Below are 25,616 nucleotides of genomic sequence, written 5' to 3'. Positions count from 1 at the left end.
CTTGAATTATATACATTTCACATGAAGTAAAAATAGGCCATATACAGTTACCCCTTATATGAAGCCACATGTATATAGCTTGATTTGAAAAAAAATTCTGAAAGCTTTGTTTCGTTTCGTTTCGGCAGGTTTCGTTTTGATTTCGTTTCATTTCGTCTTGATTTCGTTTCGTTTCAATAGATTTCGTTTCGTTTCGGCAGATTTCGTTTCGTTTCAGTTCGTTTCGTTTCGTTTCTATTTCGTTTCGCACTTTACAGGTACCCGTTTTTGAAAGCATGACATGTATAAAGACAAGACCCCTATAAAATACGCCATTTGAAATGTACTTTCACTTTCAAGTCTTAACATTTGGACAAATAAACAGGGAAAACAACTTTTCAGGGGCTATCCAAGTTCAACTTGCCCTTTATTGATAAACATATTTTGTTTCTGCAATAATGGTTTTCACTAAGAGCGCGGAATTAATTAGGTGTATATTTTGAAAATATATGCATCTTTAAGAAGAATTTTTCTCAATTAATATTTTTTCCAAATATTTTTTTTATCAAGTGATACTTTATATCTATTAATCAATGATATATTTATAATCTGTAAAAGTTTTATCTTTATACCCCACTAGTCTGGTCCGATTTATAGAAAAAAATACTTCTAACGGCAAATAATTATTATTTGGTCCAGCATAGTTTTTTGACCTATTTCGAATATGCTGAATCCGAAAAAATATGCTGGCCTTCATGAAAATGGCGTTAAAGAGGTCAAAATGGCGATTCAAAATGGCGGACATCCAATTTTTCTCATTTTCTCTTAATATCGTTCAAAAAGGAGAAATAATGTGTAAATATCTCACTGAGTGTAATACAAGTATAAAAATGACAATAGAATGGTAACATTATTAGTTAAACTCAGAAAATTTAGTCGTTTCTACACTTAATTCGAATTTTTTCTGATTTTTTTTTTTTTTTTTTTTTTTTTTGTCTATTGTTCTATATTCCGCTTTGTTCGGGATTTTACATTTGCAAATATCCATACACTGCTAATTTGTATTTTTTTTCTCTGTATCTCACAATCTACATCTGAATGATGGCGCAGCTGTAAGTTAAAAGTCAAGATGGCGATTCAAGATGGCAGATATTCATCTCTTTTTAAAAAAAAAATATTTCTTAATGTCGTTTACATAGGAGAAAGGATTTGTGAATATCTTACTGAGCGTAGTACAACTATGTAAAATGCTAACAGAACACTAATTTGATCACTTTAAATCAGAAAATTTAGTCGTTTAAATTTGAAATGCGTTAATTAGCTCAAAATGGCGATTCAAAATGACGTCTGATACACTCGAATTTCGTAGAAACTGTCTTAATTCTGGTTCATTTTGCAGAAAATAAATTACAGTTTGGTTTTTTGTTCATAATTCATATGTATATATATATAGTATGTATAGAATATTGATTAGTCCGTTAAATCTGAACAAAAAATACTTGAAAAGATTCATTTTTTTTTCTGGAAATAGTTAAAACAAACTCGACTTAAGAGTTTCCAAATTTCCCCCTTTGTTTTTGACAGTACTTGTTCCAAAGCCTTTGAGCTCCTGTCCACCTAACATCACTCCCGAATCCTGCCATTATCAACTGATTCAACTCGCGCGTTTACCTCAACATCCCTCGACACACCATCAAATATAACTGAAGAAGTTCTTGTCTGATTTCATCAAACACTTCGTTCTAGCTTTTTAGAACTCATAAGAACTTAGTATTATCCCCTAACATCTTCTATTCCAGATTTATTGGCCATATGTTTCAGTCTGTATTCGGCATTCTGGTATTTTCAACACTCAAGTATGCCCCTTGGCATGTAAAAGATCGTTTCTCTGGAGTTCGAAAAAAAGTAAGCTCACCGAGCGCCGCCAGAGAAACCAAAATCCTTCAAAAACCGATTATTTAAACTGATAGTCCGCCGAAACATGGCTGAAAAATTGCCGACTCGATATTGATATACAATCAATCAACCAACACTCAAGGAACAACACAATTTTGTTCAAATGTAAAAGTTTATTTTGTTTTCCAAAACCATATGCAAAATGAACTATAGGTACTGTGAGCAATTAGCTCACTAAATGATATCTCGGTCTCCCATATGAATATAATGACAGTGTCCATTTTTGCTATGGGAAACCCGAAATATGTGTCGGATCAAAACGTAAAATAGGAGGTCACAATGGCAATATGTAATAAAGATTCTGTGAAAGTTCCATCAAATTCCATTCAGTGGTATGAGAGGAGTTGCGGATAAAAGATGGGTACCCTAAAGCGTAACAGACGGACAGACGGACATACCGATTACTCTATACCCTCCCGCTTTTCAAGCGGAGGGTGTAAAAAAATTCTGATATTCAAGACATGTAGCTCTATTTTGTGACCTCGTATAGATTTGTTGTCTTTTAGGGAAGAAAGATCATTCTGTTAGCAAGAAAATTCTCAAACTTGATCATCTGAAATCACATTGTGTGCATATTTTGGTGAGAAAAGTGTAAAATTATTCAATTTAAGAGCGCCTGCAGATTCCTTGTGATTCCTATCACTTACAAGCTTTCGTACCAATAGGCCTATAAGCCATTCCTGATTTTGATCTAGTCAACACTTCTCTTGACAACAAAATTTTCGTGAACACTTCAAGAACTTTACAAGGCAACTTGATCCACACTTCTTTGTTGGGATAGTGTAAGGTCGTATCAAGAATCGAGGGGGGATTGGACACAAACATTTTATTCTTTCAGATTTTGTAAATTTCAAAATTTTTAAATTTATGTACACTGTTCAATACAAAACTATCCATTTACATGAAATATTTGAGAATGCAGTTGAATTTTTGACTGAGAATAACAAAATGCAAATGTAGCTAGGGACACAGAATCAGAGCTGGACAATCAAGAAAATTTATGCTTTTATATTATACTGATAATTCTTAATAAATATGTTTATATTTGGATATTATAATATATTCAGATTTATATGATGTAACAATTACTAGCCCTCTAATTGGTCGTGGTCAATCATTATAAAATCATACTAAGTTATGTTGCACTAGACCTTCCACATGAACATAAATAAACATTTATTTTGTTTCTACACTGGACTAAAAACAGATCAAGAATTTTCAACAACTGAATGTTCACTCGCCTTAATGCTCGGGGAATACTGCTCTTGGGGTAGCTTAATTTTCATATTGTCCTTAAAACAGCAATTATTGTATGATAATATTAACTTTTTATATGAAGATGCATGGTGAGACAGGCAAAAGGTAAAATGTCTTCAACAATAGAAGTAATGAAACAAAAATCCGTGTTGTAAAAATCCTAAGTCGCTAACAAAAATATCCTCCAACTTTCATTGCATATTTGATTATATTTTATGAATAAAAAAACAAACTGTAATTTATTTTCTGCAAAACCAACCAGAATTAAGCAGTTTGGGTATTTTACGAAATTTGAGTGTACAAGACGTCATTTGAATTGCCATTTTGAACTAATTAACACATTTCAAATTTAACGACTAAATTTTCCGATTTAAAGTGATCAAATTAGTGTTTTATTGTCATTTTACATAGTTGTACTACGCTCAGTAAAATATTCACAAATCCTTTTTCTTATGTAAACGACATTAAGAAATAATTTAAAAAAAGATGAATATCCGCCATTTTGAATCGCCATTTTGACTTTTAACTTACAGCTGCACTATCATTCAATTGTAGAGTAGTGTTATTTAGAGGGAAAAATACAAATCTGCAGTGTATGGATATTTGCAAATGTAAAATCCCGAACAAAGCGGAATATAGAACAATAGACAAAAAATCAGAGAAAATTCGAATTAAGTGTAAGAACGACTAAATTTTCTGAGTTTAACTAATAATGTTAGCATTCTATTATAATTTTTATAGCTTTACTACACTCAGTTAGATATTCACTCATTACTTCTACATTTTGAACAACATTAAGAGAAAATTAGAAAAAATGGATGTCCGCCATTTTGAATCGCCATTTTGACCTCTTTAACGCCATTTTCATGAAGGCCAGCATATTTTTTCGGATTCAGCATGCTCGAAATAGGTTTAAAAAACTATGCTGGACCAAATAATAATTATTTGCCGTTAGAAGTTATTTCTAGCCCTCTTTTTAAAAATCAGGACCAGACTACACATAGTTTTGGGGCTATTGTAAAAGTAAATTTCTGGACATGTTGACCTTTGACGAAACCTTAACCACTGCGCCACGCGGGCGACGTGTACTACAAGGAAGTATCCTACATGTATCAGTCACATTATTTAAGAAAGAACTGAACAGCTTACCTGAAGTAATTAAAAAGATGTGTCATATTTGATGATAAACTGTCTTTTATTCCACATATTAAAATGCTGAAAAAAGTGTGCAGGGTTCTATATGTTATTAGTTATTGCAAAACTGAATGGGGGCAGAAAGGGGTTCCCTTCTTAAATTAAACTATGGCTACATTGAAAATTGATCAGCAAGGACCTTTTACTTAAAAGGATTTAACGCAATCCTCCATTAAGGACTTCGACTGTGCTTAGGGCTTTTTGAATATGCATGCCATGTAGACAGTTTAATTGTAGAAAAAATTAACCACCTCTCGATTTAGGTTGAACTTATTAAACAAAATTTAATAAAATTAATACACATTATTCTACATAATATAGTTACAAGTTCATATTTCACCAATAAGTTATATATAACTAACACAAAATTGAATGGAATTTAGGAGAAAAGAAAAAAAAAATAAGAATGAAGAAGAAAAAGAAAAACCGGTAATGGTTTATGTGGACTTTGGATTAACTGTGTTTGCTGACAAGGTCATTATATCGACTTACGAAATGATTACTTTAAACGAGACTGCTGATATTCTTGTATCATTAACATTTTTGTCAATAATATAGCTCGTTATAGAAATTGTCCACATGCTCTTGCGTATTGGATCAACTGAGAGATATAAACCCCGTATGTAGATGCTGTATACGTAAGGGAAGTTGACGATTTACAAGTTAAAGTCATCACATTTATCATACAGCTTGTTTATTAGATTAACATTAAGGTCTTTTCATGTAAAATACTACATGTGTAATATCAAAATATGAAACAAATGTGTCAATTTCTGTGGTATCTTTCATCTCAAGCTCAAGCTGTGGATGGAACACACAGTCAAATGTAGGATTATCTGTAGAAGCTCTTATTTTACCTTATAACCCGTGGAGAGGGTTTATATAGGCTATGCCTGCTGCCCAATCCATTTATGTATTCTTACATAATAAAATATGTTCAAATACAATCAAATACAATTTATTATTGAGTCATATGCTGACTGACGTTTTTCATACAAATTGTTAGGCCATTAAATACACACTGAATTGACGATGGATTTCCCTGTTATTTCCCGATTATGACAAAGAGAACAAGCTGGGCGTGATAGGTCGGCAGGGGATGCTCACTCCTCCATGGCACCTGATCCCACTTCTGATGTTTTGGAGGTCCGTGTTTGCTCTGCTCCTATTTTGTATTGTTTAATGAACCGTACAGCTGACTACTGATCGTTATCTCCATATATTTCATTTACTCAGTAAAAAAAAGAAAAAAACATCAAATCAAATGGTCTACATATATTAAAACCAAATTAGAGATTCTGAGCTACCGGATGGAGAAAGCTCTGGAGAAAGAAGAACTCTGATAATAAGCAAATTCTTGTACGTTCACTCGGTAATCTAGTATCGATATTTTTTTCTGATCCTGAATAAGAGGTTTGTTTGGTTTTTTTTTTTTACATTATTAAATTTAAATTGTTCCGTAAATATGGAAATTTTTGCTGTAGATAAATTTTTTGCAAATTTGCGAGTTCAGTGCATTCGCAAAAATATTTTTCTTAAAAATAAATCACCAATAAGAAAATGTTAACAAAGGAGTGGTCATTCGCAAAATTTTGAAGCGTAAAAATTAATCAACAGCATTTTGACCCGAATTCGCAAAATAAAATCGACGTAAAAATTTCCAGATTTACGGTAATCATAAAACAGTTTAGAAAATTCCATCATACTGTATACTGGAGGGTGTTTATCGTAGCACGATTATCGTTTCTTTTCAAAAACCACTTGCCAATGGGCTGAACTGATTGTGTCATTTTATATGAGAATTCGAAACAAATCTTAACGACTTTATCTTATCTAATTCATAATTATACATTTTTTTTCGCTAAATTTTTTATGAAACTGGTGACTATTTAAACTATTAAAATATTCATTTCTAATTTAATAAAATCTTAATAACTTTCATGAAACTGCATTTGGTCATTAAAGTTGTTCGCTTTCAGATTCGTATGACTACAGATAAAGTTTTATAAATGAGCATCCCCTGCCGAACGGTCACATTCGCCATGCGCTCTTTTTCATGATAAAAAATAACGGAAAAAATCCGTCGAAAATTCAGTGTGTTAATAATGGTGTAACAATTAGCATGAAGTCAGCAACAAAAAAAAAAATGGGAAAAGGCTTTCTTCATTTGTTCAATAAAGACTTTAACATGTAAGATATGAAGGTAACAAACAACAATCAGTCTCAAAGTCTCAAAGTCTATTTTAAAAAACAAATCGAGAGCAGAGCAATAGAGGACCCCTGAATTTTTCAGAGAGACAGACATGCAGACAGACGAATACAACAAAACTATATACCCCCGAATCTTCGATTACGGGGGTACATGTATAATGATCGTAATGATTGTACACACGAGTATTCCATCAAATCGTTATATAATTTACATAAATTTTTATATTTAATTGGTTTTAATAAGATATCATTGTTTTACCCAAAAAATAATGTGTGTTTAATTTATTAAATGTTATAAAGTATTAAATGCGTTTTAATAGGTTCTAAAATATAACGATAAAATAGTCTTTCCCCTCAAATACATGTACCTTACATATTTCATAAGATTATTTTGGAGGGGGAGGCAATCTTCACTCTCAGGAATGAACAAATAAGTTTATGTTCGTCTTGTTAAATATTAGTAAATATAATAAATACGTTTTGTTTTGGAACCTCTCATTTTAAATGAAATAACAACACTATTTGTATTGGGGGAGGGAGGGACGAATAAGTTTATGTTCGTCTTGTTAAATATTAGTAAATATATAATCAATTTAGCTATTACGTTTTGTTTTGAGAAACTCTCATTTTCAATGAATAACACTATCTGAAATATATTTTTTCTGCATATCTATTTATGTTTTTTTTTGTTCTTTGTCATGAAGACCATATTCTCGTCCTGGCGAGAAGTGTTTGTTTCCTTAGCAATGTTTAAAAATGGCGGCCGCAATGCCATGGGTGAAATTTGCGGATCCGGAGGAATCTGACTCATTTGCAGCTAACTGCTTTCCTGTTAGAGGAATCCTCCAGCCTGCAGATGATGGTACTTATATATTTTTGTCATTAAAGGCAGTTCTGCTTGCCAGTATTTGTTAATAATTTAACAAGTCAGCATGAAATAGTGACATAAACAAAGGATACGCACTTGCAGTCTGATTTTTCTCACGATTGCAATGTACTTAACTCACAATGATAATCCACGGTGTTTTCTAAATATACATGAACACAAGAAAATCATGATTTCAAGTGTTTAATAGAAGATGGAATTAAATTATACACAGATATTTTCAAACAAAATTAGGCTAACTGTTAATGAGCAATTTGTCATCGTGATCGACTCGTTCCAGTCGGTCCCACCATTACGTCAATCATGATGTACACATCAAATGATCTACCAAATTACGTCCTGTACAAGTATCAGAAGTACTCATACTTCCCTCGGACCATCAATGAGTTAAATAACTTGCTTCCAGGAATACACATGATCCAAAAACCTGTCCTTGCAAATGGATGGTGTAGCCCCCCCCCCCCCCCCCCATCCCAGTCTTCACAAAAACTCACTGGTCCGAAGACCGAGGCCAGTGAATTTTGATGTCGGGTCAGTGAAAATCAAAATTCAAGAAGTCCGATGGGCTTGTTGATTATAAAAATCATACACAGTCAATATATATCTTAACTGACTTACTTGCATAAATTTCATTGATACATAATACAAAAAGAACAAGCACGTGTTGTTGAATCGTGTTATTGTAACCTTATTATAACATGGATGTATTACGTAACAACTGGAACTAGCTAGTAACTATTAACTAGTACGTAAAATGTGCGAATTTCCAACGAACAGCTTACCAAAACGCGACAAAGGACGAAAAATAGCGGCATTCAAAAGTTGAAGTACGTAAACATGTATAAATTTACAGTTATGGAAATGTATTTATTTTTTTTTTTATTAAGGGGCCAGTAAATTTTGAAAGTTCACTGGTCCGACTGGCCAGTTAGTTTGAAAAGTTTTCGTGAAGACTGCCATCCAGCTTCTGAGAATATTTATTAGACACAAAAACTTGTCAAAATTACATGAAATCCTAGTCTCATCATTCCAACCTTTTGAAATACCAAAAGTAAGATACAAAATCTTAGAAACATGCACACAGATTACCCACTTTGAGTAAGATGTTCAATGTTAATACAATATACTTAAAAAAGCAGGCTTTATATTTAAGCTGCTTTGGCACAGACAAGGATGCGCTAATTTATGAATGCCACTAAGAAATCATTTATCATATACAATACATGGCACAAAAATGTGTAGCCCTTATTCATGAATAGTGAATACACCAGCAACTTCATACCATGTAATATTGTGGTAAATTTTTAATACGCCAAATTATGTACAGTCACTAATTTCTGTTCACTAGTAAAGTGAAACGGGTGGTCATCAAGTACTACTTTGTTTAGCATAATGAAAAATCTAGAGACGTAGCTAATTGGAACTCCTTGGATATTTTCCACAACCTACAATCAAAACCTTGTTAATGTCCCTCCAAGCGTATAGATTAAGAAACTGGGTAATATGTCCAATGAGGATTTTTTAGAATTTATATATGTTCAGCTGGAATCTTTTCTGTTCATATTAATAGTCTAGTTGTTGCAAAACAATAATTGATATAAAAATTACACATTCATAATAAACTATTAATCATATAATGATGATTTGCTGCTAGTCTATCAATATCAGAATCCTATTACTTTGCATAACTCTCAGCATTTGTTGTCATTGGGATTACACACAAAACTTTTCATTAGTAATGTCAAATTTGGTTAACTTGACCATCAAAAGTTTATAAAATAATACAAAGGAAATTTACCATTAATTTGAATTAATAAAGATTCTGTTATTTTAAAAGGAGGAGGAGCATGGCTTGTTTCTCAGAGGGCAGAACAGCGACGCCGCTTCAAGGCAGTCCTCTGTGCCAAGCCGAGGACATATTCCCGAATCAAGGAGGAGCGTAAGAAGGCGGAGAGGGAGGGCACACAGATAACAATGGCTGTACAGAGTCTGGCCGAGGATGAAGAGGAGGAGGACGAGTCGCCTATACTGGACGGCTTCTTTCTGGTAAATCTAGAATTTTATTTCTCCTTTGTGCAAGGTTTTAGCTATAGTATGGAAAGGAGGATTAAAAATACATTATATCGAAAATTTATTATTAATGCATAATAATGATTATATGTATCCATAATAAATTTTTTATGTTTGTTTATTCATTCCTCTCTGAAAATATATGGATGGACTAGGAATGAAACAAAAATCATTGTATTATTAGTCACATGCTTTTACAGGTGAGATAGATACACTAATATTCATGGTCTATGTATCCCAAATTTATACAGATATAATGTTGCTTAAAGTCTGTTTAGACCAGTCTCATAAAATAAAAAGAAAAATATGTATTGCTCATATATTTTGTCAAATTGAAACATTAATGTGATGCATTGCTTTCTTGTTTTAGATGAAGCACTGCTGCGTTGAGGATCCATCAGACTTATGCTCTGTCAACATATCAGGTCAAGAAATGTCAGAGGTCAAAGAAGATGACCTTGCCCTGTTTGATAATGTAGCCTATGTAAATGCTGCTGAGAACTATCTTCCATTTGGTAAGCACACTTTCTTGTTTATACTTAATTTAAATTACACTAGATATTGTTTTTCAAGTAGATACAAAAACTAAATTAATTATTTATGATTAAAATTAGAAGCATATGCTTATTACAGAGGCATTCAGGGGTTTTCCAATATTAAGGGAACTAGAAATGCCCATCAACGGACTGAGAGGGATCAAGCTGCAGAATGGGGACTACCCTTATTTGGAGGTATGTAATATATGTGCTTCATCTGTTGGCCTAAGAATTAATGATACTTATATGGTAACATGTACATCTGTTTGATCTGCATTGCAGGCGTATAGGTTGATCTAAGATAAATTTGTTTTTAGATGGTAGATTTGTCCTATAACAACCTATCTCATGAGGACCTGTTAAGTTTGGGAACTTTACCAAACCTGAAGATTCTACACCTGACAGGCAATAACTTCCGTACTATTCCTGCTGATTTTGCTCTCCCCTATGTTGACAGAGAAAAGTAAGTATTACTGTAAAATCACATATTTTCGTGGGGTCAAATTTTCGTGGTTTTAGTAAAAACTCTTGGTTCGTGGGGATTTGAATTCATGGATGAAGAATTGTTGAGAAGTTATGTATGTAACATTTTACATTTTGTGGTGGACATGAATTCCTGGGTCTCTTCATACCTAGAAACAACGAAAATTAACCCCCCATGAAAATTTGTGATTTCGCAGTATATACATGTATGTTATGCTTCAGATATATGCCATGCCTCATAAATACAAAGCATGATTTAATCAAGAAATATATATATAAGCATAATGCTTTATGATGACTATTTCAGTAAAACCAGAATATTTCGTTACTCTAAACTGGAAATTCTGATGCTTGATGACAATCGTCTTTCTGATGTCTCAGTATTTGCTGCTTTAGCAGGACTTAAAAGGTTTGTATCAAACATTATGAAAATTTAAAATCAAAATAAATGTATGTTACAATATGTTATATTAATTTCAAAGTTTAAGTTTTCTGTGGATGATCATTTCAGACTAAAGCACCTGAATCTAGAAAAGAATGATATATATTATGTACCACAACTTAAGTCAGTAGAGGGAACCATGATTATAAACGATGATGAGAAATCAACAAGACGACTCCGACGATCTGCCAGATTATCTGCTAGAGGGTCAGCTAGAGGTCAAAGATCAGAAAAACAAGATCCACCTCTTGAAAAGACAGAAAAGCAGGATCCTTCCCCTGAAAAAATAGAAACACAACCACCCATAAATCCAGAACAAGAAATGAAAAAGGAGGAGATTCCTCCAGAACCAAAACCCTCAGAGAGCACTGGTAATTCTAGCAGTGGTCAATTTTAGTGTATATCTGAAATGTGCACAATGTGTCATGATATTTAGGAGAGATTATAAAAAAAATGAAACAATTTTTGCAAATAGCTGTAATGTTTAAAAAAGTTTGTTAAACACAAATGAACAGTAAATTAACTGGTATCTAATCTATGCATTTTCTTTGAATCCATGATTAAAGTTTAAATATGAATGCTTCAGTATTAGTCTACACATAATTAAATGCTTGTTTTTCATTCTATTGATTTTTATGATTTTTTATGCATAAAGTTATTGCAGTATCATTTTTATATCTATATATCTTTATTTATGGTTTTATTTTCAGATTTATTTGCCAGCTTTCAAGATGTCAGTGCTGAATTTGGTGACCTTTCAGAAGCCATAAAAGACATTGACCTTCAGGAAAATGAACCTTTGTTAGAGGAACCAACTCAGCCTTCACCAGAAAAATCCAGATCCAACCACAACAAAACTAAAAACATCTCAAAGGAACCTCCCCAACTCCTGGCCGCAAATCTGCCACCCTTCCCAGAGCTGGCCTATCTCAATCTGGCCCACAACCAGATAGCTGAAGAGGAGGCCCTTCTAGCTGTGGCAGCCTGGCCCATGCTGGTGGAACTTGTGATCCATAATAACCCTCTGACCTCAGATCATAGTGGGGATCCCCCACTGCTGAAACGTTTCCTTACTGCCAGACTTGGTATTAAACTGGTTCGAAAAGCTCCACAACCTAAGTCAAAGCCTCAAGTGGTTGTTCCTCCAAAGAGAAAACGAAAGGTAAATTTTTTTTAAAAAAATCAAAATTACTACTTGATAAATGCACAGGAACTGAGAATGTCTGCATTTTCATGTACCAGATTAGTAATATCATGGATCTCAGAGTAGGTCAGATTGTGGGTGTAAGAATCCATGTCAATTGAAATTGCTTCAGATGTAGGAAAAGTGATATTAAACTTGAACGTTTGGTTGACATTAATTACTCTATGTGTTTAGTCAGTTTCCCTTGAAATTGCTCCTAATAACCTCATTTCAACCTTTACTGAAAGTGTTTACCGTTGCTATTAAGATCTTATTTATAATTTTTTCAGATTTAATTGTAAACATTTTACTTTTTTCCCCAGGTCTCCTCTATTGTTCCTAAAATTCCCAAATTGACTTTAGAGGAGCGTCTCATGCTTGAACCACCACCTCCAAAAGAGAAAGTTAGTCAAACCATAGATGGCCTAGACCTTCATCAAGCACCATTGCCCCCAATAGCAGCTAAGACAGAAGAGCCAGCGGAAATACCACCCTCACCTCAGTATAACAAACTCTTTGACTCAGATGCTTCAGTAAAATCTGAGTCTCCTGAAATCTCTTTTGTTGTGCCTGCTCCACCTGAGTCTGGAAGGATGCATTCAGCACCTAAAGAGGCTCGAGTTCCCTCCTCTGCAGTGTACAGCAGAATGCAGTCTCCTCCAAAAGAGTCCTCAGCTATCCCTCCCTCTGCTAGCTACAGTAGAATGCAGTCCCCTCCAGAGGAGTCCTCAACCATCCCTCCCTCTGCTAACTATAGTAGAATGCAGTCCCCTCCTGAGGGTACCTCTGTTATCCCTCCATCACCTGAGTACAGTCGATATCAGTCCCCTCCTAAGGAGGAATCGGCCATCCCCCCATCTCCACAGTACCAGCGTGCCCACTCAGAGGAAGAGGCAGCTGGAGCAGACCAAAAGAAGGATGACAAAGCTGCATTCTTCATGACACAGGTAAACTCACTCTTAAAACTACCAGTTAAAAAAATAAAAAGCTTCAAAAGTAATTGTTATAAGCCTTGATTGTACAGGCCCATTAAACTAAATTTCATGTAGACAGAAATTGGTTCTTTGTTCATAGAATTCAATATTTTCATTTCATAGGTTGATGAGCCAGAAGAAGAGAGTAAACCAGTGCCAACCAGACCAAAGAGGAGAGAAAAACCGGAAAAACGACCCAAAAGGAGGGACATACCAGATAAATATAAGGGATACGAAATCCTCCTTGATGCTGAGGATGACCCAGATTTTGTTACTCCAAAAGGTATTCACTTCAAAAACTAATTAAACATCTTTAATTCAAAGAATAATTTATGATTCTAGATATCATACAACCTGGTCAGCTCACCTGAGTGGAGATTTTAAACGAGTTTTTTTGGCAGTATTTAGTCCTGTATCCATCTGTCTTCTGTCTCTATATACTTTTCACATTAATTTTCGATTCTTCTCAGAAACCACTGGGCAAATTTCAGCCAGACTTACCATCAAACATCTTTGGGTGAAGGGGGTATGACTTTTGTTTTCAAATTAAGTGGCGTGCAGTTTGCAAGGAGAGATAATTAAAAATTTGATGGCATCTACTTAAAATCTTCTTTTCAGAATTGCTAGTCAAGGAAAGATTAACTTGTGTGAAAGTTTAATTACATATTGTATACATGGAGGGATATTTTCGTCCTGCTTTATTTCCGCCCTTTCAAACATGCAAACAATTTTGCCCCTTCTTAAATTCACCCAGTCACACTTTTGTTTAAAAAATTATACTGCATTCTATGAACATGATGAATTCGCCCCGTTTTAAATTTATGTAACATAGGCAAGGGTGAAAGGGGCCAAAATAAAACATGATCAAACATTTCCCAGCATACAGTAGTAAAGTTTCAAATTTGTTTAGATCATATCTGGGGTAGGGTGAAGTCACTTAGGGTATTTTAAGTTTACAGTAAAATATTGGAAATATCAATAGAAATCATCTTGGAAAAAAAAAAAAAAAAAGCAAAGCCAAAATTGGTCATTTTTTCAAAGCATATCCTTGGGAAGTGAGGGTCCAGTACAATGGGCAATCAAATTAAGTTTTACATAAGAATGTGTAGAAAAAAAACCTTTTCATTATTTTTGCAAGAACAAAGATTGATCCATTTAGGGTAAAATGTTGAGCCATTTAATGTAAAATGTATGTGATAAACATCTTCAGGTACTAGTGTGGAATCAAATTTGTTCAAGTCATATAACTCTGTGAAGAAGTGTTACTAATTAAGTGTCAAAACCTATGATCAAAGTATTACATATTTTTTACAACTAAAACTCATGTCCATTGTGAATGTCAAGTTTGTTTAAAAAAAATAGTTACTAGTAAAGAATATCTGTGTTTTGTAGATATGCAGGGTAATATCAAAGCTTTGAAGTATGCACTGAACCATGAACTAGTGTACCGTGACTCTGCAGCTCTCCTTCATAAAGTGGGCAAACCAGTTCCTCCGTATCAAAAGGTAAAGCCCGCTCCCTCCAGTCTAATCTTTTTTGTCATTTACAAAATAACTACACAAATATTTTTGAGCTTTAAATTGGCATGAACATTAAACAAAGCAACTTGAATTTATTCAACGATGACATTTTGTAATTTTCTAACTCACAAAAATTCTGTTTGTAGTGGCAAATGCCTCCTCAACCACCTCGTAAGACAAGGCAACAGAAAATTGACGAGGTGCTAGAAAATCTTAAGAATCGTTCTACCACTGAAGAAGCAAACCTGGCAACTGTCCTCAAAGATCCGAAGAAGCAGAAGAAATTCAACCAGGCACCAGTACTTCTCAGCGAGGTTAGATTCTTTAAATGTTTTACGATATTTCTTTAATTGGAAAAGATATTTTATTTGTACATTCTTTCTGTTCAGTATTCGACTGTGTTCATAATTTTTTTAACACTATATAGTGGAAATCAAAGAATTATTTCTAGGGATGTCAACATTAATTGGGAAGAACAATAATCAGAGGTTTAAGCATCATGGGATAACCACGGGTGATCTCGTCTTTACTCATCATCATTTGGTGCTGAGTAAAGAACGAGATCAACCGTGGGTATTCAACGATGAGGTTTAAGTTTAGTACTCATAATACTTGTTGATATCCCTCATTTTTCTATTGGCAATGTCTTAAAATACAAACTAGTAATGAATATTCTTGTCACATCATTGTTAATTTTATACAGATCCAGTCTCGCTACAATGCTGTACGAGTGAATTCAATGAAGGAAGCCAAGGAGGTCAAGAAAGCCATGCAGGAGTTACAGAACCTGGCCAACAACAGACCTGTGTCAATCAAATGATGGCCCTATTGTTAGATTTTCGTAGATATCAAGATTTACGTATTAATTCACAAAGACAAGGTGTCTTTGTATTTGTCAAAGATGGTTTCACTTTCTCATATAAATACTTGTAATTTGTAAAATATGTAATATTTAATTTCATTATCATGTGTTTATATTTTCAAAAATTCCCATCAAATTTAATATATTGGATTTTTAAATTGATTTGAAGTTGCATGTACCAGAAGCCATTCACTAAAAAATCATATACGAATCTGTGGGATATTAAAGAACAATGATAATTGATAAAGGTCCTGATCAGATTTCCATTACCTATTGTGTGCTTCAATTATCTAAAAATAATTGTTCTTGTTAATAATAGAGACTGTGATATTCTTTCTATTGTTGTACATGTATAGATTTATGTGTGTGCTTGTTCCTAAATGAGAGTCAGTCTTTATATATATGTTTATATTAACTGTTGAACTTGTGTACAAGATAACATTACGTAAATTATTTGTTTCACTCTTTTGCAGTTGTAATAAAAATTTTGCAGGAGCTTCACAGCATATTGTATTCCATTTATAATTGAAGCATAAAATAGAATTTCTATCTAGTGTGACATGGTGATTTTTATAACTGAGGGATGCATTTAATTAAGGCACACAGTTAATGGGAAGTATTCCCTCATCCCCATCCCCCAAAAAGGTTCAAGATAAATCTTGCAAGGTCCAAGTCCTGATAATACACAGAACCTTGATCTTTTAACTCTAGCCTAGCTATTTGCTGGGAATTAAGTAAATGATTCATGTAGTTACCAAATTAAAGATGGTAACTTTACAATTACCATTAAACAAAATCAATGCACTGTACAAATGTACATGTAATTTTATATGATACTGTATGTCTCAACATACTTGCCAACAATGCATTTGCTACTTATTGCAAAAACATTCCATGCACCAAGGTCTGGCACTTTGAAGTCTGTCCCTAAGATTTGATTCAAGTACTGTTGATCACTTAATTATCGCGACACCTTATTTTCGCGAGATAGTCTTTGACTCTTTTTTAGCGAAACAAAAGTTTCACAAATTGTGGTCATTGCTCTACATAATCTTAAGGAATTCTATTATAAGCGAGAATGAAATTTTCGCGAGCATACCGTCTCGTGAAATTACGCGAAAATAAAGTTCTCGCGAATAAAAAGTGATTTACAGTATCTAGAACATGTATTATACATGGTAGATTTGATTCTCGTTGTCATTGGCCAGACAATGAGCCCGGAAGTCCATGTTCCTATTCAACTGTGTTGCTATTTCTTGATTTATATTCCTTCACCTGTGAATACAACACAGTATATTAAATGCTTATAAATCATTCCTTGCCATGAGCACTCCTTGAGTCAAAGTTTAACACAAAATAGAAACACAAACAATGCTCTATATCTTAATTTATTCAGTTGTCATGCAGTTATACAAAATGTCCTTGTTAAAACCTAAAAAGATAAATGCACAACTCCCAATTACAACTGAATGAGTAAGCAGCAACTGTTTACAAATGTTAACCATTCATGAAAACAACAGGTGTATCAGAAATACTCCTTGACAAGGGGGATAACTCAAGACGTGAGCTTTGTGCCATTTTGAAGTGCATAAAAACTACAACCTATTTTTCGAGAACAAATAGAGGAACTACCATTAAAATCTTAAACAAGTCCTAGTATATCACATTATTTAAAATAAAACTTTGTACCTTGTATACTTTAAGTACAGATGACTTCATAAAACAAATAAAAAGACATGTATTCTCACATTATTTACACTATGTACTTCTGTAAAAAAGACAACCAAGCAACTTCACTGCATATATACTCACAAATATAACAAATACACGGCCAATTAAATAGCAAAACAGACCCGTTTCAACAAATTTCTTGTTCTTTTTTTAAATTTCATATCTTGCAATCAAACGATAAGATAACCATAAACTAACAAAAAACTTGATACTGCCAATTACTAATTAATAACTTTTTAAAAAAGAAAAAAAAAGTATATGTATTACATTTAACAATATTCGATTATAAAATCTGTATATCAATTGAAACCAAGAGATAGAGAAATCAGCGAATGTTTTTATATATCAAGAAAAACCTGCTTATATCAGTCATTCCTTTTTTGCAAAGAATAAAAAAAGGAAGACATCCTAGTCAGTAGTCTGATTTAAAGAATTTTGGATGATCATATGCTTTATTCTGTGTGACACACAAAAAGGTAAAATGAACTTGAGGTACACTGTACTTTAAGATCTCCAATGATATCTTAAATGATAAAAGGAAAACTGGTATGTATGTGGAGTGCTGTGCCCATTTTTGACCAGGATTATGATATTAATACTGTATACATGTACAGGGTAATTTTCATCCTTGTTTTATTTTCGACCCTTTCGCCCTCTTCATGGTTGGTCAGATTTAAAATTTCTTTGACAAAGCTATGACTGGGCAAATTTAAAATGGGGCAAAATTGCTTGCAAGTGCAAAAGGGCGAAAATAACACAGGCAAAATAACTGTGCACTGTACTTTTTACAAACAGAAGTATGTTTGTAAACAGCATTTATGATAAAGTTGAAAATATTTAAATTAAGTTTTTCTCAAGCTTGGATATATAATTATACCAAAACATCCATATACATGTACAGATATGCAGGAAATGCTGAAAAACGGCACCTGAGATGAACAAGTGATTTTTTGTAGTAAGTTTGTACATGTTGTAGACGATCTGTTTGAATACAATGTACCTATACACAGAGTGAAGGAGTCAAAGCCTTAAAGCAACTAAATTATGTTATACATGTAATTTTTATGGCAAATTATATCTTATCATCCATTTCCTTTTCTATTTTATGCCTATCATAATGGTATTCAAACCTAGCTGGACATGATCTATTACATTTATGTAAAAATACTGATGTAACAAACAAAATACCCTTATAAAACTGATCTTCAATGTTCCATATTTCAACATATTTGAAAAGTCTGTAAGAAATTCCAAGTTTTCTAATTCTATCATAATAAATAAGTATATATTACAGATACAAACGGTACCTAAAAACAAACCTCCTTATGCACAGCTGAAAATCTATTAGCACGACCATAAACAATATTTAATTCTTTTTTTCTCAATTTGAGCAAAAAATGGCCTCTTTCATTCTCATATAAGCACTAAAGTTCACTAGAAAGATTTAAAGATACATGTATATGTACATGATACATAATGTGGAGAGGGTGTGAAAACTGTGTACATCATAAAATCTGAAATCATTTTGTCTACACTGACTAGAGTTATTACATATAATAAGGGAGGGGGGACTATCGGGACCCTGAATAAAATCATTTACAACTTGGGAGGGATATTATAGTCTTAATAATGAACATTGCAAACACTTTCTCATTCATCATTCAGTAAACTAATAAATTACAACTTATACATATGTTTAATGCATTATTATTTTGTGTAACTAGTTTTACATAACTCCTCAGTAAACATGATATGGGTAGTATCTTATCTATGGAAATATTGCAATTCTTCCAGTGTAACACAGTTCAAAGAAAGTTTACACAGTTGCACAGATTTTCTAAATGTTCCTTGAAAAAGTCGGAACAAATCTAAAAAGTGGCAGGAAGCTTGACTTAAGCACTCTCCCTGTTCCTAAAAACTTACACAGTTTACTATAAAGACATTAGTTACTATTATCTATGATACTTATACATGTAAATACCACCTTCCTCTTCCAATTCAGAAAAATTAAAACCTCTATCATGTCTATAAAGCATTACTTGGCATAACAGACAAAAATGATCTCACAAATCTGTGTTTTAATTTATATGAAAAATTGCTGAGAACGCTTAGCAAAGAATCTATAAACCTAATCAATATATACATAGTACCCCTTATGTACATAGTACATATTTCCTGTTCACTGACTCATCAATTCTGATTTTCAGATAAATAACCAATCTGGATTCACATGATGTAAAGTGAAAAAAGTTCAAACATCAGTAAAGATACTTTGCATACAGAGAAAATATCGAGTACATTTAACAACAACTTAAAAAAAATTCTTTCTGATAAATACTTGTTTCTGTTAATAAATCCTTAATCTCTAAATTGAGGAAAATTCTCCAATCAACATTTTAGGTTTGAAAAACTTTGAAAAAATGTGTCCCTAAACCATAAAATTTTATGAGTTTCAATCTTCTGAAGATGTTAAAAAAAACATGTATAGGCAGAATAAGTACCAGGACAGAAATAAATACACTTATAAGATACCACATAATCTCATATCAAATACAGTGAGAGAACATTGACGTGACCATCAGGTGCACAAAGTCAGAATCTACACAGAATGAAAATCAACAGAAGCAGACATCCTATGTCAAAATTCGGCGGGAAGGGTGAATGGTTTGACTAAATACAGTTTTTCACTCTCCTGCTTGAAGATGGGGTGTTTCTTGTAATGTTCAATCAAATCGTCAAGGTTGGCAAACTTTTGTTGTCCAATCTGATACAATCCTTCCTCGTTTACTTGCACACGGAAATGTTTGTTTCTCTCTACAGCCTTAAGCACTACTGTGAAATTTCCACTCTGTAATGAAATTAATAAAGCTTTGGTTAATCAGTCAAATAAAGTATGGATCATTAAGACTTTATCTTTTGTGTGATATGATATGGTATACTACATCATTAACTGCAGGTACATAGTTTTGAATGGATACTTCATCCACTTAACATATTCTAAATTCTAATTCTTTACAATACTTAGGTACATAAGAGTAGAGAATTTCATAAGAAACTTCTTGAAACAAAACTTCTATTGTGCAGTTACTACAATATGACTACTGTTATTTAAACAGACCATTTTACAAACAGAGAAATAATGAATAATCAAATTTACTATGCAAGGAATTTCATATAATTAGTAAATTACTTGGCATAAACACAAATGACTGCTTGTAGATTTACATACAGCAATGAACAAGGTAATTACTCATATGATGATGTGTAAACACACACATATCTTCATTCATAATTACACGAATACACAAATGGGAATTATTATTTCCATTCAATACTCACAGCTGATTCACTGTCCCGTATAATAAAATCCCCCTCGGCAGCGTACTTCCGTAACATATCCTCACACTCTTGTCGGGAAATTTTCCCATAATACCACTCTTTGTCGGCCAAAGGTCCCGACACTCTGAACTGTTTTCTACTGGTGACCCCCACCACACTGAGATTTGAGGCATTAGAAAGACTGCTGGTGGACTGGGATTGGGGCGTGGTGGAGCTAGCATTGGTCTCACACTCCACGTCCAGTTTCTCCTCCACCTCGATTGTCTGTACATAGTTTCTGGGTATTAGCCCCATCTCTCCTTGACTGTTCACGGCCTTCCACCACTCTGGATCATCTGGAGGTTTACTGAGAATAACTAATCGCTCCCCCTTTTCAAATCCGAGTTCTTCTGGATTTTCCGGATGGAACGGATACAATGCGAGGACATTTTGATGGTGGTCGACAGAGTAGTCCGCCACTGAGTCATCCTCCAGAGAGGCAGCTGTTGAGTACATAGTACAATCATTTTGTTCAGAAGGTTCCAAATCAACATAATTGGATGGAAACCATCCAGACGTTATATTGTCCGACTTTCTGCCCTTCCACCACCCATCGATGGATTTCTCCAATACCATCACACGCTCTCCTTTGAATAATTCCATCTCGTCAGGCCGTTTCGGGGTATAATTATATTTCACAATCGCGGGTTGTGGATCCACAGCCTGGATGTCACTACTAATACTATTTTCGTCACTTCCTGTGTCCCCATTTCGACTCACTATGGGACTTGTTCCTGTTATTTTCGTGTCACTTTTGTTTCTCCTGGCCAGATTTTTCTTCACTCTGCTGAAGAGTTTGGAAGCCTTAGAATTTGACCTCTTGACATAATTAGAAGGAACGTAACCTGATTTGTTCCTTGCATTTTGTACTTTCCACCAATCTCTAGAATCATCCAGTAACACTAATTTTTCATGTTTCTTGATGTCTAATTCCTGTCCGTTTTCTGCCTTGTAGTCATACTTGGCTACGACTACAGTTTGTTCATCCCCCATGGTGACCAGTGGTCAGTCTTGATTTGTCAGTCCTGCGAAAAGAGAATTCAAACATTTATTTTACTTGTACATCAAACACTCAAGTATTGATTTATACTGCAAGTTATACTGTGAAAAAAAATAAAAGTAGGCTTTTAAAGCTCTGCAATTAAGCAAGACAAAAGTTATTTACTTTCAAATTAGTATTTGATTTGATGAATGAACATTAAAATAGTGCACATCATTATAAAATTATTCACCATTTTCTATTACAAGTACATGAATAGATGAATTACTAATGAAATTTGCATATATGACAACATCCATTATTATGATAGCTTCGGGTATAGGCTGTATAGCCTTGATTGTTCAAAAATGTATATATATATTGTATATATATTGGTATTTCTCATGCTCTTCAAATTTCCCTTTTCCTTGAACCTGATCTTAGTGATTGAATCTAACAATGCTTTTCACAGCTGTTAAGTATGATTGAGGAAAACTGAGAATTAAAAAAGTATGTTATGTCCATGATGAACAAAACTTTTGTAGAAATGTATATGAATAAAAATGAATGAATTAAATTAAATGCATCAACTATAAAACTTTTACCGGTAACTAACTGCTTTCCTGTCTATAATGGACTATGGGCAAATAGGTAAGCCAAGAAATTTAAAACATTTGGAACAGAAATAAAGATGAAAATTTTAACACTTCATTCTGAAGCTTAGCTGAACTGTGTACAGCAGGGTTTTTTCCCAAAGCCATTGAAATTGCAATCCCAGCAGTGTATTTTTACTATGAATTAGCGGGACTTAGTGCTTTTCAGATAAGCCCTTGAAAAACATGCTGAAACTCAATCCCTCTAAAAAGAGATTGCTGATAAGTTCAACAGAACAAAAATTAGAATTAAACTTTAGATACATTGAGGAAAAAAGATTCCGAAACACTTGTTAACAGCCTCCTGGCTGATGCGAGGGGGGTTCATGCTAGTATGTAATGGGGTCATGTAATCTCCCTCAATAAACCTTCTGAAATGATCAGGAGGATGTGAATTGCAATATACATCAATGAAACACCCCCAGTATATCCCAGCTCTTATCACCGATATGATACATACATTGCCTTTACCTTCAGATTATACATATTTTGTGTGGTATGACTTGTATCTAGTAACTTTCCGAGTTTAAAAAATATAGATAATACATATGACTAATATTTGGATTTTCTAAAACTCAATGAGGAAATACTCTGATTATAACCGAACAATATCTTCATGTTCACCCATCAACATGATCATATAAAATGGTCATACTGTAAGCAATACAAATGGATACAAAAAAATCATAATGTCTGTGTCTTTAAATCATGATGCTTCAATATACCTTACAAATATTTGATTTTTATTTTAATACACTTGCATATATACCAGAAAAAATCTCTTGCAAGTGCAGCAAATTAAAATTTTACCACTGATCATACTGATGATTCGTAGTTTCTATATACAGACAAAATTTTAAAGCAAGAAAATAATATAGTAGTTTGAACTTTATTGAGTTCTTCCAAATTCACTTTTAGAAGAGTTCCACTAAATTTATGTTTCAACGACATGTGTTACAATACCTTTAATGTCTATATATGGTTTCAAAAATTTCATATTTAGGCTGTCACGGTATTTAAAATATATCCTCGGGTCTAAAAATCATTTCCAAACATAATTTTTTTAGGTTCGGTTTCGCAAGATTTCAAGTTCGGGTAGTTAATGGAATAAAAGCTCATGATTTGTATTATTTTCAACAACAAAAAGAATATTTTCATTTAATCTTCGAAAAATAGCAACCTTTTAACTAGTTTAAAGTAGCTTCCTGACTAGACAACAATTGTACCATATTATTTAAATCACCTTATAATGGCAATGTATTAACAAATCTCTCATTTTTGATGCCATTTTCATAGTAAAACCTACACTACTGTACAAATCGGAACCGAACCGAATTCCGGAAAAACAGAACCGTATGAATTGTTCCGCGGTTCCGGGTCATTTCGGGTACCCGTGACAGCCCTAGTTCTGTACAACTCTTCTAAAACAATTTTTGATGAAAAAAAATCTTGAATTTATGTTTTGTAATTTTTGTACATTTTTCTTTGAATAATGCAAAAATTTTCACAATCTGATATCTTTTCAAAACCCCTGGTAACGCATGCTGATTTTTTGTCTAAGAACATGTAATGGTATTATAAGTTTAAATTTAGAATATCTTGAAAAATTATCAGTAGGTAAGGTACCTTGCGTATGTCCTTAACATATTTTTGTGTAATACATATAGCAATGTAGTGAAATAAACATACTTAGGCAGGTAATTCTGCCTTATGGATGTACTACAGACAATTTTGAGTTTTCAATGTAAATTTGGAGTAATTTTTCGAGTGAAAGATAATACAAGCTCAACAAAGATATCTTTAAATTACAGCAGTTGTTATTTTCAATGCAGCTTTGTTTAATGTTTATATTCTCCAAAATCACCAAAATTTGCCAATATACTAAAGCAAGTACACATACGATTTATTGTTGTTTGACCAACATAGGCAACTTAAACTCTATAAACAGAGCTCACAAGTAAGCAACAATGGGTCAAAAGCATGGCATAGTGACTGAATGAACTGTGTAACCTGACTTTATCAACTGATTACATACAAAATTGTCATTTGTCATACTCTTACATATTGTTGACTCTCCAGTTCTCTAGAAAGACCTTCAATTTATTTAGATACATCTCAACATTTAATTTTCCTAACAATGCAATGACGCACTGATACATTTTGTGTAGTCAACCTAGACCGTGTTGGTTGAGGAATTTCGGACGATGTATATGTAAGTAAATAATGAAGAGCTTTGTTCAATACCTGCAACATGTATAAACTCCACTGGCTGGACAGGTAAAACTTTATCTCATTTATCATCTCCAGAATTCACCGATGCTTAAATTGAAAGGAATTTGGAATAATTCAGTGTTCCACTTCCGTCTATGCAAAACAAAAACAAAAAGACAATGCCCGAGAAAAACTGCAACACTTGTTCGCTATTAAATCAACCACAGAAAGATTTTGTAATTAAAACTCATTAGAAAGCCCTTTCATGTACATTGTAGCGTTTAGGAATCCTCCAAATCATACATTTTAAACTTCTTTCGGGAAAACTTATCGTTGACTTCCATTTTGATAAAATAGTCCCTGTATGACACATCGTATATCACTACGCTGAGTCACTGAAAGCTTGAAAGTGGCACGATTTGGGCATAAATTTTGATAAATGATACTATATATTTAAACGTATTTTTCTTATGAATCAAACTGATGATTTTTTAGTTTTGGTTTTAAATGATATGGCTACATGTATAAAAATATTTCCCCGATATTGGTACTAAATTTTTATGCTAAATGTCTAAGGGAGCTAACTCTAATACAAAATCCAGCAATCATAAATGAGCAGACGTTTTATAAAAACATATTATGTTGAAGACTTTTTGAAATAGTCTATTATCAAAATCGGCTTTGAAGAAAACAAATTAGTGTTATAATAGAAATTCAAAACACTACTCAGTGAAATCAGTGACGTAGCATCGTTTTTGCAAAAGGGGGGGGGGGGGGCAGCCAGAAAAAAATTGCCTACCGTCTGGTACCTGTTCAAAAAAAAGTTAACAAGCAAAAAATAAAAAAAAAAATCGCCCGAATTCGAGAGAAAATGAAATATATTTGGAAATAACGAACAGCGTTCAAGCTCAAAAGTCCATTAAACAATACAAATTAGGAGCAGAGCAAACATGGACCTTAAAAATATCAGAGGTGGAATCAGTGCTCATGTGCCATGCATGGAGGAGGGAGGATCCCCCGTTCACACACGCATTGTGCTCCTTATGATGACGGGGAAAAAACCTGTAGACAATCCAGTGTGTTACTTTTGGCCTAAAATACGACCCATATG

The 25,616-nt window shown here is 33.4% G+C and overlaps 2 protein-coding genes across 2 annotated transcripts; one reads left to right on the top strand and one right to left on the bottom strand.

Moving 5' to 3' along the window:
- The first annotated feature begins 7,332 nt into the window (after positions 1–7,332).
- LOC134246110 (X-ray radiation resistance-associated protein 1-like) lies at positions 7,333–15,548 on the top strand. Its single transcript, XM_062728386.1, has 13 exons — positions 7,333–7,459; positions 9,321–9,529; positions 9,924–10,068; positions 10,187–10,284; positions 10,407–10,552; positions 10,880–10,981; positions 11,084–11,385; positions 11,725–12,176; positions 12,521–13,144; positions 13,295–13,454; positions 14,564–14,676; positions 14,838–15,005; positions 15,395–15,548. The coding sequence occupies exons 1-13, from the start codon at positions 7,354–7,356 to the stop codon at positions 15,509–15,511; spliced, it is 2,742 nt and encodes a 913-aa protein (XP_062584370.1). The 5' UTR covers positions 7,333–7,353; the 3' UTR covers positions 15,512–15,548.
- Positions 15,549–16,924: 1,376 nt separating this feature from the next.
- LOC134246109 (cytoplasmic protein NCK2-like) lies at positions 16,925–24,877 on the bottom strand. Its single transcript, XM_062728385.1, has 3 exons — positions 24,539–24,877; positions 20,624–21,687; positions 16,925–20,132 (listed from the first exon to the last, which is right to left on the bottom strand). Exons 2-3 carry the CDS (start codon positions 21,653–21,655, stop codon positions 19,923–19,925), a joined length of 1,242 nt encoding a protein of 413 aa, XP_062584369.1. The 5' UTR covers positions 21,656–21,687; positions 24,539–24,877; the 3' UTR covers positions 16,925–19,922.
- Positions 24,878–25,616: the final 739 nt, after the last annotated feature.

Source organism: Saccostrea cucullata, unplaced genomic scaffold (genome assembly GCF_032062105.1).
Source record: "Saccostrea cucullata isolate Sc308-1 unplaced genomic scaffold, CSIRO_AGI_Scuc_v1 ctg4428, whole genome shotgun sequence".
Lineage (NCBI taxonomy): Eukaryota > Metazoa > Mollusca > Bivalvia > Ostreida > Ostreidae > Saccostrea > Saccostrea cuccullata.
The sequence above is the reverse complement of the archived record's forward strand: the minus strand, read 5'-3'. Positions and strand labels throughout refer to the sequence as shown.

Bases quoted from the DNA above. Each gene is read 5' to 3' on its own strand.
- LOC134246110 (XM_062728386.1), top strand. From the start codon at position 7,354: ATGGCGGCCGCAATGCCATGGGTGAAATTTGCGGATCCGGAGGAATCT. The intron at 13,145-13,294 runs GTAAACTCACTC...TTCATTTCATAG, and splicing joins CTGCATTCTTCATGACACAG to GTTGATGAGCCAGAAGAAGA. The intron at 13,455-14,563 runs GTATTCACTTCA...TGTGTTTTGTAG, and splicing joins AGATTTTGTTACTCCAAAAG to ATATGCAGGGTAATATCAAA.
- LOC134246109 (XM_062728385.1), bottom strand. From the start codon at position 21,655: ATGGGGGATGAACAAACTGTAGTCGTAGCCAAGTATGACTACAAGGCA. The intron at 20,133-20,623 runs GTGAGTATTGAA...ATTTCATTACAG, and splicing joins TACGGGACAGTGAATCAGCT to AGTGGAAATTTCACAGTAGT.